Source organism: Trichechus manatus, unplaced genomic scaffold (genome assembly GCF_000243295.1).
Source record: "Trichechus manatus latirostris isolate Lorelei unplaced genomic scaffold, TriManLat1.0 scaffold00149, whole genome shotgun sequence".
Taxonomy (NCBI): Eukaryota; Metazoa; Chordata; class Mammalia; order Sirenia; family Trichechidae; genus Trichechus; species Trichechus manatus.
This window is the reverse complement of record NW_004444085.1, coordinates 2,812,756-2,827,134: the sequence shown is the minus strand read 5'-3', so window position 1 is coordinate 2,827,134 and position 14,379 is coordinate 2,812,756. Positions and strand designations below refer to the sequence as shown.

General features: G+C 43.1%; 1 protein-coding gene across 1 annotated transcript in view; it reads right to left on the bottom strand.

Moving 5' to 3' along the window:
• The window catches only part of ADARB2 (adenosine deaminase RNA specific B2 (inactive)), a 296,491-nt gene that overhangs the window by 243,004 nt on the left and 39,108 nt on the right, over nucleotides 1-14,379 (bottom strand). The window contains exon 3 of the mRNA XM_004385891.1: nucleotides 7,795-8,702. Within this exon, the coding sequence (XP_004385948.1) occupies nucleotides 7,795-8,702 (908 nt within the window). The remainder of the gene's footprint in view (nucleotides 1-7,794; nucleotides 8,703-14,379) is intronic.

Below are 14,379 nucleotides of genomic sequence, written 5' to 3'. Positions count from 1 at the left end.
TGTGGAACTGTCAATTTCTCTTTTCAGTGCTGTTAGGGTTTGTTTTATGTATTTTGGAGCCCTGTAATTGGGTGAGTAAATGTTTATCATGGTTATGTCTTCATGATGGATCATCCTCTTAATCATTATATAGTGTCCTTCTTTGTCTTTTATGGTGAATTTTGTTTTAAAGTTTATTTTATCTGAGATTAGTACTGCCACTTCTGCTCTTTTTTGGTAGCTGTTTGCTTGATACATTTTTTCCATCCTTTGATTTTTAATAAATTTATGTCTTTGTTTCTAAGATGTGTCTCTTGTAGACGGCATATTGATAGATCCTGTTTTTTTTTACCCATTCTGTTCCTCTCTGTCTCTCTATGGGTACATATAAGCCATTTACATTCAGTGTAATTATTGATAGGTGTGAGCTTATTGCTGTCATTTTGTAGTGCTGACATTTGCTTTGTTCTTCTTACTGTCCTGTGCTGAATTCCTTTCATTTGTGGATTTTTTTTCGGTCCTTTTGTTTTTACTGAGACTTTATGTTTTTCTTCTTTATTCTGATGATTAGGTTTGTTAACTTTCTTTGTGGTTACTGTGAAATTTACCCTTATCTTCCTAGGTTTGAACCAGTCTATTGTTACTTGGTATCATCTTGCCTTCCTCTCCCTTAGAAGGTTCTATACCTACACTGTTTATTCCCTCTTTTATTGTTCTGATGTTGTTGTCATTTACAGATTAACCTCTCTGGTTCCCTGCTGTAATTCTTTTGGTTTTGTATAGTCCTTGAGAGTTCATTTCCCAGGTTGGTATCTAGCTGGTACAATCCTGCACCCTAGATTCAGCCTGTCATGTGATGTTGTTTGTTCTCAGATCAAAGGACTCCCTTTAATAAGTCTTGTAAGTTTAGTTTGGTTTTTACATAGTCCCTTAATGTCTGTTTATCTGGAAATGTTCTAATTTCACCATCATATTTGAATGAGAGCTTCTCAGGATATATTATTCTTGGCTGGCAATTTTTTTATTTCAAAGTTTTGTAAATGTCATCCCACTGCCTTCCTGCCTGCACGGTTTCTGCCAAATAATACAAGCTAAATCTTACTGTTTCTCCTCTGTATGTGACTATGTGTTTTCATTGTGCTGCTCTCAGGATTGTTTGTTTGTCTTTGGTGTTAGCGAGTGTGACTATGATATGCCTTGGTAATTTTCTTTTGGGGTCCATCCTATACAGGGTTTGTGGAGCTTCTTGGATGGTCAGCTTTTCATCTTTCATGATATTGGGGAAGTTTCCTGTCAGGAGTTCTTCAATGATCCTCTCTGTGTTTTCTTTTTTTCCCCATTCTGGAACTCTGATCACTCACAAATTTTTGCTTTTGATTGTATCCCACATTAATTCTCAGGGTTTCTTTATTTTTCTTTGTTCTTTTTTCTGATTTTTCCTCAAACAGATTTGCATCCGAGTGTTTGTCTTCAATTTCTCTGATCCTGTCTTCCATCGTTTCAAACCTGCTCCCCAGCTCTTCTATGACACTGTCAATTTCTGAAATCTTGTTGTTTATCTTTTGGATTTCTAACTGTGGTTTCTGTATGATTCCTAGCTGTGAATTTATTGTAGCATTTTGTTCCTGTATTATTTTCCTGAATTCTTCCATTTTTTTGTCTGTATTTTCCATGAATTTGGTTTATTTTTTCCTCATTTTTGTACGCTTTTTATTTCAACTCTTGGATAGCTCTTGTCATGGACTGAATTGTGTCCCCCCAAAAATGTTGGTAGCAACTTGGCTAGGTCATGATTCCCAGTATTGTATGATTGTGTTATCTGATGTGAATTCCTTATGTGTTGTAAACTCTACTACTATGAGATTATATGTGATCTCCTCATGTGTTATAAATTGTATCACTATCATGAGGTTATACTGATAAGGTTGACAAGATTAGTGTCTTAATGCAATCTCTTTTGAGATATAAAAGAGAGAAGTGAGCAGAGACACATGGGAACCTCATACAACCAAGAAAGCAGTGCTGGGAGCAAAGCACGGCCTTTGGACCTGAGGTTCCTGCGCAGAGAAGCTCCCAGACCAAAGGAAGACTGATGACATGAACTTTCCTCCAGAGCCAATGGAGAAAGCGTTCCCCTGGAGCTGATGCCCTGAATTTGGACTTGTAGCCTACTGGACTGTGAGAGAATAAATGTATCTTTGTAAAGCCATCCACTTGTGGTATTTCTGTTGGAGCAGCACTAGACGACTGAGACAGCTCTGAATATCAGAGATATGAATTCCCTATCAGGTAGTTCTAGTGCCTTTTCTTCTACTGGAAAGTCATCTGGTGTTTTATTTTGGATGCCTACTGGAAAAATCCTGTCCTGTTTTTGTATATATTTTGATATTGTTTCCTCTCTTCAGAACATTCAGTAGTTATTTTCCTCGTTTACTGATTGTAGATTGGTTTGTCTTATTTGGTTATGTCTGAACAGGTGGGCTGTGCATTCTTTGTTGTTTGCTTGTCTGTAGGCATGATACTCTTTGCCTCCTTCTCCAATGGGCAGGTCCAGCTGAAGGGGAGTTGCTGAGATGGGTTGTTTGTGGCGCATATGAGGGCCGACAGGGTGGGCCAGGAATCAGTCCAGCGCATGTTCTGGTATGCCATGCCTGTGCTTCTTGGGAGTGTGATGTTCAGCACATGGTGCAGGTATGCAAGAAGGAGGGGGGAGATTGTGATGTGTGGAGCTAAGATGGGTATGGGAAAGAAGAGAGGAGAGAGGAACAGGATCCAGAAAGATACAGACAAAAAGAGTGCTGTGGGAGCTTCTCATTGGAGTGATGGAGACTGCAAAATGGAGAAACACAAAAAGCGTAAAAGAAAAGAATAAAAATTCAAAAAAGAAAAGCCCCCAGGGATCCCACCAGTGTGGCTGCGAGGACTGGGGAAGTTGCTCCCAGGCCATGAAGAACAGCCTGGCTAGAAGGAGTAGAGGTGTCATACAGTGCCACGTATTCAGGAGACAGGAAGAGAATGTGTAAACACAGAGAGACAAGAAACTGAGAAATCAAGAAAGACAAAAAGGGAAAAAGAGACGAAAACAAAAGAAACAAAAAAACCTAAAAAAACAAGAAAAAAGAAATGCCCCCAGGGATCCCACTGTGTATGCACAGAGTAAAGGAGTAGCTCCAAAGCCGTGCAGTACTGCCTGGCTAGAAGGGGCTCCCAAGCTGAGAAAAAAAGAAAACAAACAGATCAAAACAAATCAGAACAAACAAACTAAAAGCACCTGGGATCCCACCAGTGGGGTGGCACGGGCCAGGAAGCAGTTTCACAGTCGAGTGGTGTTTCGCAGCCTTTCAGGAAGAAGCAAAGTTGGCGCATGGAGCCAGGTATTTGAGAGAAAGGAGGGGGAAGTGGTGAGAGGTAAGGAAGAAATCAAAAGAAGCAGCCAACAAATGGCACTCGGGGAGCCAGCCACTGTGGGTGGGTGGAATCCAAGTGGCACCACGGTGAAGCTGGTGCTTCCCAGCCAAGAGACTGGTCACAGGAAGCAGAGGAGGCCGAGGGGAGGGGGTGAAGAAGGGTGAGAGGTGGGAAAGCATAGATCACTGGTTATCGGTTTTGTCTCCTGCTGGAAGCTCCATGAAGCTGCTTTCTTGTACCCTCTGTTAGCCAATCGCTGATAAGAGTCCAAGATGGTGGATCCATGCTGCATTAGCTGACAGGGGACCTCTGCATGTATCTCTCCTCGTTCTCTGTCAGTTTCTTATTCCATTCGGTGCTTGGCTGAGTTCTTTATCTCCTCATTTGAAGCCTAGGGTTTCAGGATTGACGTTTGTCTGTTTGACTTAGCTTTTTGGATCTTTGCTGTGGAGGGATGGTGTGGTGCTTCTGTCTACAGTGCCATGTTGCCCGGAAGTCTCCCTGCCTATAATCTTGCTTTCCAGGCCTGAGGCCTTGAGTGGCACCAGGACTTAATCTCAAACAGCACAAAGTACTTGGAAATGTGGTTTCTCTGACCTAACTGTATTATAATCTATTGGGGGTGCTTGTTAAAAATGCATATTCCTTGGCCTGACTCAAGAACCTACTGAATTTCTTGTATAAGGACCCCACAGCTTTAAGTAAGCTTTCCAAAATGGAAATCCATGGACAGCAACATTCGAGAATTTCATATATATATATAAATAACCTAAAGAGAGAACTACCATTAGGGATGGTTCTGAAGCTTCATAGCTTCATTCATATGAGAGCATATCTTTGGTTAAGAGCATTACACAGAGACATAGTATCTTAGTTTTCTTCTATAGATGTGTAACCCAGTATAAAAATCTTAGAACCAAACTCCTTTGATTTGCCACCCCTCACACTAAAGACTACCCTGGACTTTGGGCAGAGAATGTCAACTACTGATGGCAACTTTCAGGTTCCAGAAATTGCAAGTCCCTACAGTAAGCCCTGTCACCATATTGTCTGATGTAGGCTGGGGCATCACAGGTTACTCAATTGGCCTGTGTGGGCATTTGCTCAGTAGTGATTGGGTAAATCACCCTTTTCTGAGAGAATGGGGCAAGAGTGATGGAGAGCCTGAGCAGGGGACTTGCTTTACAGGCTGTAATTGCTAACCCAGCATTTAGACAAGGATAAGGAAAGGCTAGTGCCTTTAGGGACTTAAAATCCTCTAGAAACACGGTGTGAACTGAAACAGAAGGTGGTGGTTAGCAGGGAGCATGATGTATAGGTAGAGTTCCAAAACAGGGTGGTGGTGCAGAAACAGGAAAGCAAGCAGAATTTAAAATGACTCTTGGAATTTTTTCTTTTAATTTTCTTCCCTGAATCCACACCCAATGCAAGGCAGGATTCTAATTCAACCAAGCTCTGATGGGAACTAGCCCTGCTCACTGTTGCCATGGTCAGCCCCACCCAGCTGTGGGAGCAAAATCTGCGAGGGGAGAGGATAATGAGCCTTCTGGAGCAGCAGAGGCACCAGTGGGTGTGATGAATAGCACACAACCCTCTCTGTGCTATATGCCCTTCATCATCTAGTCGGGGTGGTTAGTGGGCTGTCAGAGAAAAATAATTTAGCGGCAGTGGCTCTAACTGATGTGCTGCATTCTGGGGTCAAATGACTATTACAAAGTAGTAGCACTGCCTAGTTTCTTCATCGAAAGAGCTCAGGGCTGACAACATAAAAGAAACAGGCATCACAGCCAGAATTCATTGATATCCTTCAAATTTCACCCAGGGAGGGGTGGAGAATGAGCAGCAGACAGAGATGGGGATAGGGAAAGAAGGGCGGCTCTTACTAAACAAAACAATGCCAGGCCTGATCGGGGGCCAGGCGAGAGGAAGCCAGCCACTCCGTGAGGCATCAGGCTAGATATATCAGTATCGGGATGATGAGGGTAAAGCAAAGGGGGTTAAGTGACAAACCCACAGATCACTGGTGGTAGGAGAACTTCTCAGAGAAAATGACAAAGCATGGGAGCTGACAAAGGTCACTAGCAGTCTCAGAAGGGACTCATCCTCTATTGCACAGCTTCCAGACCAGGTGGGTTGAAAGCAAAGTGGTTTCCATGGGTATTGTTGTTACAGGCCCTTGGGTGGTACAAATGGTTAAGCACTTGACTACCAGCTGAGAGGTTGGTGGTTCAAATTCACCCAGAAGACAGGCTTGGCAATCTGCTTCTGAAAGGTCACAGCCTTGAAAACCCTATGGAGCAGTTCTACTCTGCACACATGGGGTCGCCATGAGTCAGAAACAACTTCACGGCAACCAACAACAACGACTATTGTTGGTAAGTTTAAGCTACAGATAGTGGAGCCACAGGATAGGAAGAAATAAGAAAGCAAAATGATAAAATGGAGGAGTAAGAGAAGAGAAAGCAAGGCTACAGGATTTCTATCTAGGAGGTGCTTAGGGCTAGCAATTTAGCTGGAAAGCTAAGAGACTTACACTGCAGCTGTACTTTCTTTGTAAGCACCCTGTTTTCACTTAGATTTGGGGGTCAGTTGGAAAGCAAGGCCTGTGGAGACTATGGTCTAAATCGCTCCAACCCACTCCTTAGAACAGCCATTAGATGTTCAATAAATATCTGAAAATGAACAAATTGAAGATACAGATACCAGTAGAAACACTCATCACACAATTATAATTCCTTGCTCAATAGGCTCTCTCCTTCACTAGGAGTCCTTGGGTGGTACAAATGGCTAATGTGCTTGGCTGCTAAACAAAAGGTTCAAGGTTCAACTCCATCCAGAGGTGCCCTGGAAGAAGGGCCTGGTGATCTATTTCTGAAAAATCAGCCATTGAAAATCCTATGGACCACAGTTCTACTCAGACACACATGTGGTTGCCATGAATCAGAATCCACTCAAGGACAACTGTTTTTTTCTCCCTCATTAGGCCAAGCTACATGAGAAGCAGAACACTGTCTGCTTTTCCCATTGTATCCCCTGTGTCTGTAAGAGTCAAATACTTATTGAATAAATGAAAGCTTGAACCCTAGTCATAATTCAAAATGAGGGCTCTATCATGACGTATTTCATTTGTATCACAGTGAAGTATCCCTTAGTGATAGCAGAGATTTTGGTGGTACCCTGCATTATTTAACAGATTTATCATCTCCCAAAGCTAAAAATAATGGATTCTATTCTAGGTGTTGTGATGTAATAATGATAATGATCACAGTAATAACTTACAATTATTGAGTACTTACTATGAATTACGCATAGGGCTAAGTGCTTTTTAACTATGTAAAATGCTTCTTTCCTTGACTGATGCCAAAAATGAATAAAGACAATTTTCTGTACCTAATACATTAGTGATGCCCACAAATAATTTTTAAATGATAAGAGAAAAGAGTAATTTGCATAAATAAGCAATTACAAGACTTGGAAGTATAAGTTTGCTGTAAAATGGCATGAGTATAGTCTCTGACACAGACACAGTGCTAAAAAAATATTTCTTGAGTGAATGAAAACTAAACAAATGTAAGAAAGCAGAGCCATCATTATATGTGAAAAGGTACAGGAGGTGATACTACTGACTGAGAAAAGCAAGGTTCTAACACCTGGTTCTGTTTGCTGACCTCCTGGGCCCTTCAGTCTTGTGTTTCTGCCCTTCTCGCTCTATCTCTCTGTAGGTTCTGCTGGGTGAGTGTCCACCCAATCTGTGTCCTGAAGCTGCAGCAGAAGCACTGTGGTTCCAATTGCAATCAAGATGAAACAACTAACACTTGCTTGTTCTTTTTCCAGTCTCCCTGCATATCATTCTTAGCTAGAAACTCAAACCAAAACTGTTTTCTAACAAACACATTTTTACCTTACAATCCTTTCTTCTGGCTGCAGAGTGCTTAGAGACCAAGCTGCTGAAAGGGCCTGGCCAGGTCCGACCCTTCCTCCAGTGGAAGCCTCGTTATGGAATAGAAAGAAGGCCCCTCAGCCCAGCCTCCCTCTCGCTTTATCTTGTGCTGCAGTGTCTCCCCTTAGCCAGAATCATCATTATGAAAATTACCTGGCTTCATTAATTCTCCCATTACCTCGGGTAAGTTGGAGTGTTGATATTCTCTTTCTTTTCTTTACATTCACATGATTCTCTCTCCAAAAAGCCTGAAAATTGCTCTTAATGATAAGGATAGCAAAGGGGGCCTTTTGTGTGTACTAGGTAGAAGCCTAGCTTTCTGCAAAGGAAGTGCTTGGATGCTGCACTCTACTTAAAGTAATTGGAGGAGAGGCTCTGACTGCTCCCCCATTACAGCAAGAACAATAACAACTCACATTCATCTCAGCATTCTTCCACCTGCATGGCAGCTATCTCAGAATTCTCACCTGTGGCAAAAGGTGACTTTTACTCCTGCTGGGAATGTGGCTGGGCAGCTGAATGTTAAAGAGGGCTTGGAGAGCAGCCTGTGCGGCCTGGCCCTTGGCCAGCTTCTTGCTACGTCCTGAGCCTTCAAATGTCCTCCCATCTACTCTCACTGCCATCACAAAACTCTTGGTGTGCTGATTCTCCACCGTCTCCGAGAGGCAGATGTACCTCAGCCCAGAGCGTAGCTCATTGAGCACCACCACCGGATTCTTCTCCTGCTTAGCCGTGGGAGCCATCCTGTGCTTCCTGGACTTGGCCTGGCCCATCAGGTCCAAAGTGTGGTACAGTAACCGTCCTTCTCGATACGCCGTGGAGAGCAACTCAGTGTTCACAGGGCGGCAACCTGCAAAGTCCTCACTCGAGGTGGCAGGTTCAAACTCCTTGAACAGAGTGTCTGGGAAATCAGCCTGGTCAGAAGTGAAGTCTGCGGATGGGCTCATGCTGTTTCCCATGGCAAAGTGAGCCTGGCAGGCATTAGGGAACTGCACGAAGGACTTCAGCGCCAACTCTGCTGCCCGCATCTTGGCTTTCTTTTTGGTAGGTCCCGTGCCCTCAAAGGTAAGTCCATTGACTTCCACAGCCACTGCAAAGACAGGCGCGTGGACAGGGCCCGTCTGGGAGACCATCTTATACTGCAAGCCTGGCTTTAATTCGTGGAGTTGGACCAGAGCATTCTTTGGTGTCACTGACCACGAGAGTTTTTTCCAGATCAGCTGCAATTTGCAGAAATGGCCGCTATTTCCTTCCTCCAAAGGCCTTTTTCTTTTTATACTGGGCGCACTTACTCTCGCCCTGTCACTGGGCGGTAGCAGTTTTGTCTCCAGGTTGCCCACATTACGGTTTTCCTTCACTTCTGCACTGCTGGTACCTGGTAGTGAAAATAAATTAGTCATGACCCAAGGCAATGGAAGGTTGTTACTAATGACAAATACAATACCATATTGCAAAACTGGAACTTCATAAATATAAAAGCCCTTATAATAAGAACAAAAAAACCTAGGCCTATAAAGTGTGCTGTTAACAGTCTGTACCAACTGGAAGGAAGCATATTAGTGGAGAAATTCATGAGAAACAGCATTTCTTGGCTGCCAGAAATTATTATGCACCCTTCACTAGAGGGGGAATGACTACCTGCCAGAGACCAATTAACCGAGGAGGAAGGACAGCGACAAGCCAGGAAATTTATTCTGGAGCAGTTCTTGGAGAGCTGCGTTTCTGAGAAGAAAGCCAGAGGAGGTGGAAGTAGGGAGAGGAGCATATATCCTGTGTGGCAGTTTGTCCCGTCGTCTGTCACACTAAGGACTGTCGCTGAGCACTGAAACCAGCTGCCAGCATCACTCAAACTGTCCATTCGGCCCTTTGTCTCCCCCAGTGCCTCCCTCAACTTGCTTCCCTCCAAAATATCAAGCAAACAAACAAAATGGCCCCTTTCTTTCTATCAGTCTTGGACAATGTTGAAGATCAGAGGCCTTTCCTGCCTGTGGTGGGGTGGAGCTAGGGGCCCTTCCCATTCGCTGACTGGATGAATCACCCCTACTCAGATGGAATGGCTTTAGGTTCTGTCGTGAACTACAGGATGGTAGCAGTTTGTGAGCAGTGAGGGGTTCGGGGTTCTCTGCTTTGTGAAGAAGGTGAGAGGCTCTGCCTTGCAGTTGTCCCCTTTGGTTTTCTAGCTCCAAATAGAGATTCTCAAAACCCAACCTTCGCATTTTACAACAGGGGGTGAAAAAGAATGATGTCTGTTCAGCTCACTGTACTAAGAATGACTAGGAATTGAGCCCCAGCTGAGATACTGGAGCCCTGGTGGCACAGTGGTTAAGAGCTTGGCTGCTAACCAAAAGGTCAGTAGTTTGAATTCACCAGCCGCTCCTTGAAAATCCTATGGGGCAGTTCTACTCTGTCGTATAGGGTCACTGTGAGTCAGAATCGACTCGACAGCAATGGGTTTTGAGATGCTGCAGGGTGTATTTTCCTCTGTCAGAGGTCGGCAACTATAGCCCACAGACCTATTCCTCTTGCTGCCTGTTTTCGTAAATAACTTGTTTTTGGAACACCAAAAAAAAAAAAAAAAAAAGTTGCCATCAAGTCGATTCTGACTCATAGTGACCCTATACGACAGAGTAGAACTATCCCGTAGGGTTTCCAAGGAGCAGCTGGTGGATTCGAACTGCCAACCTTTTGGTTAGCAGCCGAGCTTTTAACCACTGGGCCACCAGGGCTCCTTTTGGAACACAGTCCCACCCATTTGTTTACATACTGCTTTGCTGATGACTGCATTTGCAATATGATGTCAGGGTTCCAACAGAGACCATTTGGCCTCCAAAGCTAGGAATATTTACTCTCTGGCCTTTTATGGGAGCCGTGGTGTGCAGTGGTTAAAAGCTCAGCTGCTAAACAAAAGGTAGGCAGTTCGAATCCACCAGCCGCTCCTTGGAAACCATATGGGGCAGTTATGAGTCACTATGAGTAGGAATCAGCATCAGTTTGACGACAGCGGGTTTGGTTGGCCCTTTACAGAAAGCGCTTTCTGACCGCTGTTCTAAGTGAAACATCACACTGGAGTCTTTCAGAGCCCATTGGGACTAGGACATGGCTTTTATATTTCATCTAAAATGGAAGTTCTCAGTCTCCACTCTGTCAGAATCACATGAGAGCTTTTGTAACCATCATGTGCTAGTATGTCCATCTCCCACACACTCAGCTTTCATTGGTCTTCAGTGGGCCCCTCCAAAATTAGTCAATTCAGACTCACACCCCATGTGTGTTAGAGTACAACTGTGTTCCACAGGGTTTTCAATGGCTGATTTTTCAGAAGTAGATTGCCAGCCCTTTCTTCTGAGGTGCCTCTGGGTGGACTGGAACCTCCAACTTTTTGGTTAGCAGTCAAGCACATTAACCATTTGTACCACCTAGAAACTACTGAGTGGGGCCCAGGTATTGGGAATTTTAAAAAATCCTCGTGATGATCCCAACCTGTAGCTGCAGGTGAGAACCACTGGTGTAAACGGACGTGACAAAGCACCTCCCAGCACCAACCCAGGGCAGCAGTTGCAGCTGGAGTGCTGTGCCCTCACCCTGTCCCTGAAGTGACAGCTGAATCTCCCATTCTAATTCCTTAATTTCTGTCATTGACTTTTTTGCCACATTAATCAGGCAGGCAAAGATTTTTAAAAGACTAACAATGCCAAAGTGTTTGTAAGGATGTGGTGTCCACTGATCAGCAGTAATGTAAATAAGTGCAGCCACTTGGGAAAGCATTGTGAGGGTTTCCAGTAAGAATGAAGAAATACACACCAACGATTCCTAGGAATGCCAGGTTGCCCTCATTTTGTTTCATTGCTACAAATGTGGTTTTATAGAAACTGACAAACTGATAGTTTTATCCCTTTCTTGATCATTTAATAGTAACACTCTTTTCTGGAGTCTCTAGAAGATAATTATTATACTGAGGTGACAGTCTACAACCAGTGCCTGGATGGATATGGGAGATGAGACTGGCCAGGCTTTAAAGAGCTGTTGCACGTGGACCACACAAAACCACGCGCAAGACATTTTCCTTCTGTTGTACCTCAGGTGTCTCTTTAGGAATCAGAGAGGCTCCAAGGCTCCTTGGAGTTTCAGTTGCAGGCTGTGAATGACTTTTTTCTCCTGAAGCAGGTGAAAACGTGAGATAATTTTCACAGATAAACTGTAGCTTTAAAATAGACGTTGAGTACCTCACTAAGCACTGGCACAGGTGCATTTGCCTCACTCCTGCCCTGAAAGGTGAGCAGTGGCAAGACCCAGCTCCCTCAACAGCCATGCTCCTGATGCTTCACTTTTATGATGCTGTTGTGGAAGAATAATAAAGAAAAAAGTATAATTTCATAGGCACAAAAGGTGCCTTTGAAAATGAGGTAACTTAAAGAGGTATCTGACATTTTAGAATATTCTTTTCGAGTTGCTGTGCTGACTGTTCTTTCAGACAAGGAGGAATTGTTCTGTTACATGGCCACAACCACCACTACCATCTTTATTAAGGAAAAAAAAAATCAATCCATTCAGAGGGTGTTCAGAGTGGAGCATGCTACGTCCTGTTAGGAAAGTGTTCTTGATTTGCTAAAATCCTAAATTCTCAGTATTTTAACTTTAAAATGGTGAGATTTCAGAAGCAATTTGCTTCTGAAAAATACTGGGTTTGGAAAGGGAATTTTGTTCAAAAGAGTGATTCTGAGAGTTTTTATAAGTTATAGATGTGTAACATTCATTTACAATCAACTTTACTAGAAACATTTCATTACCTTCAAAATATCAAGCACTCTGTAGCAGTGGCGGAGGTCTCAGGGGACATCTAGGTCAACTGGCATAACAAAGTTTATTAAGAGAATGTTCTGCATCCTGCTTTGGTAAGTGGCGTCTGGGGTCTTAAAAGCTAGCAAGTGGCCATCTAAGATGCATCAATTGGTCCCAACCCACCTGGAGTAAAGGAGAATGAAGAACACCGAAGACATAAGGAAAGCACCAGCCCGAGACAGAAAGGGCCACATAAAACACAGAGACTGCAGCAGCCTGAGACCAGAAGAACAAGGTGGTACCTGGCTACCACCAATGACCACCCTGACAGGGAACACAACAGAGAGTCCCTGATGGAGGAGAAGAGTGGGGTGCGGAACTCAAATTCTAGTAAAAAGAGCAGACTTAAAGGTCTGAGACTGGAGGAACCCCAGAAAGCATGTCCCCCAGACTGTCAAACAAGAATTAAAACCATTCCCAAGGCCAACTTGTCAGACAAAGATTGGACTGGACTGTGCTGTGGGACATAAAACGATACTCATGAAGGGTGTGGTGCTTAGCTCAAGTAGATACATGAGACTAAATGGGCAGCTTCTGTCCGGAGGTGAGATAAGAAGGCAGAGGGAGTCAGGAGCTGATTGAATGGACATGGAAATCAGGGGTGGAAAGGAAGAATGTGCTGTCACAGTATAGGAAGAGTAATTAGGGTCACATAACAATGTATGTATAAATTTTTGTATGAGAGACAACTTGAATTGTAAACTTTCACTTAAAGTACAATAATAAAATAAAATAAAAAAATCAAGCACTATGAATCTTAACCATTTTCGTTAATCATTGTGCATTTTGGGTATACATACAGCAATGAGTTTTACCATTTAGGGTATTTCAGGCCAAGGGATAGTAGATTGGGTCAACCATACAGTTTCAGAATTGAACATAAAGTGGGGGGAAAAAAAAAAAAAGCAACACAACCAAAAAACCCCACACTCGATTGCCTAGAAACTTGCTTGGAGCTTTCTAATTTCTTATTGATTTCTCACGGTGTGAAGATTGGGTAAGACTGTTAGCGTTATTAAAGTGCTCAGCATATCAGATGATCTTTGTTGCCTTGTGAGGTAAAAGGTGTATATTCAAGCAGCAGAACTTTCAAATCAACACTTTTCCCCTCCACCTACACTGAAATTTATTTCATATACTTCTCTTCCACAACTTTAAATACAACCTTTATTATTAAAGTTTCAAGGGCATAAGCCATGATTTATCAAATTGTGGAAAGAGGATCCCCTTCCATAGTTATCTCTGGGATACTGGATTAAAAAATGCAGACTTCTAGGCTCTATCCTAGACTTACTAGCTAGAATCTCTGGGTTAATACTTAAATCCACTGATTTTTGGGAACCACTATATTTGGGGTTAGTTTCCTTTCAACAGGGCCACTATGCTCTCTTTAACTGGCTTGCTTAGTCAAAGCAATGACTGCAGACGTCCAGCCTGGGTCGGGGTTTTGGCTTTCTGTACCAGCAGCACAACTGGTACTTGACAGGCTCTGGAGTTAAGCTCATTAGAGACCAAATGTCCCTCCATCATTTATATATGTGTTACCTTGGGTCAATCACTCAACCTCTCTAAACTCCATTTTTCTAGAAACAGTAAATGAGGATTTTAATAGTATTTGCTTTATAAGTTTGTTATAAGGACTAACTAAGGTAGGAGGGGGCAGTGGTGGTTCAACAGCTGAATTCTCGCCTTCCACACGGGAGACGCAGGTTCAATTCCTGGCTAATGCACCTCCTGCGAAGCTACCACCCGTCTGTCAGAAGAGGTTTGCATGTTGCTGTGGTGCTGAACAGGTTTCAGTAAAACTTCCAGACTAATACAGACTAGGAAGAAAGGCCTGGTGATCAACTTCTGAAAATCAGCCAATGAAAACTCTACAGATCACCACGGTTTGATCACCACTGATGGTGCAAGAACTGGGCAGCATTTAGTTCCCTTATGCATGATGACTTGACATGTGATGCGGCTGAATCAAAAGGAACTGACAACTATTAAAGTTGCACATAAAATTGCTTAGGAAAGAGTCTTAACATATCACTTAGCAAAAAGCCTAACATACAGGGAAGTCTAGCCCATCTTTTAAAAAAGAGCAGAGTAAAAGGTCAAGGCAAACACTTCTTTTTTTTTTAAATTTTTTTATTGTACTTTAGATGAAGGTTTACAGAACAAATAGTTTCTCATTAAACAGTCAGTACACATATTGTTTTATGACA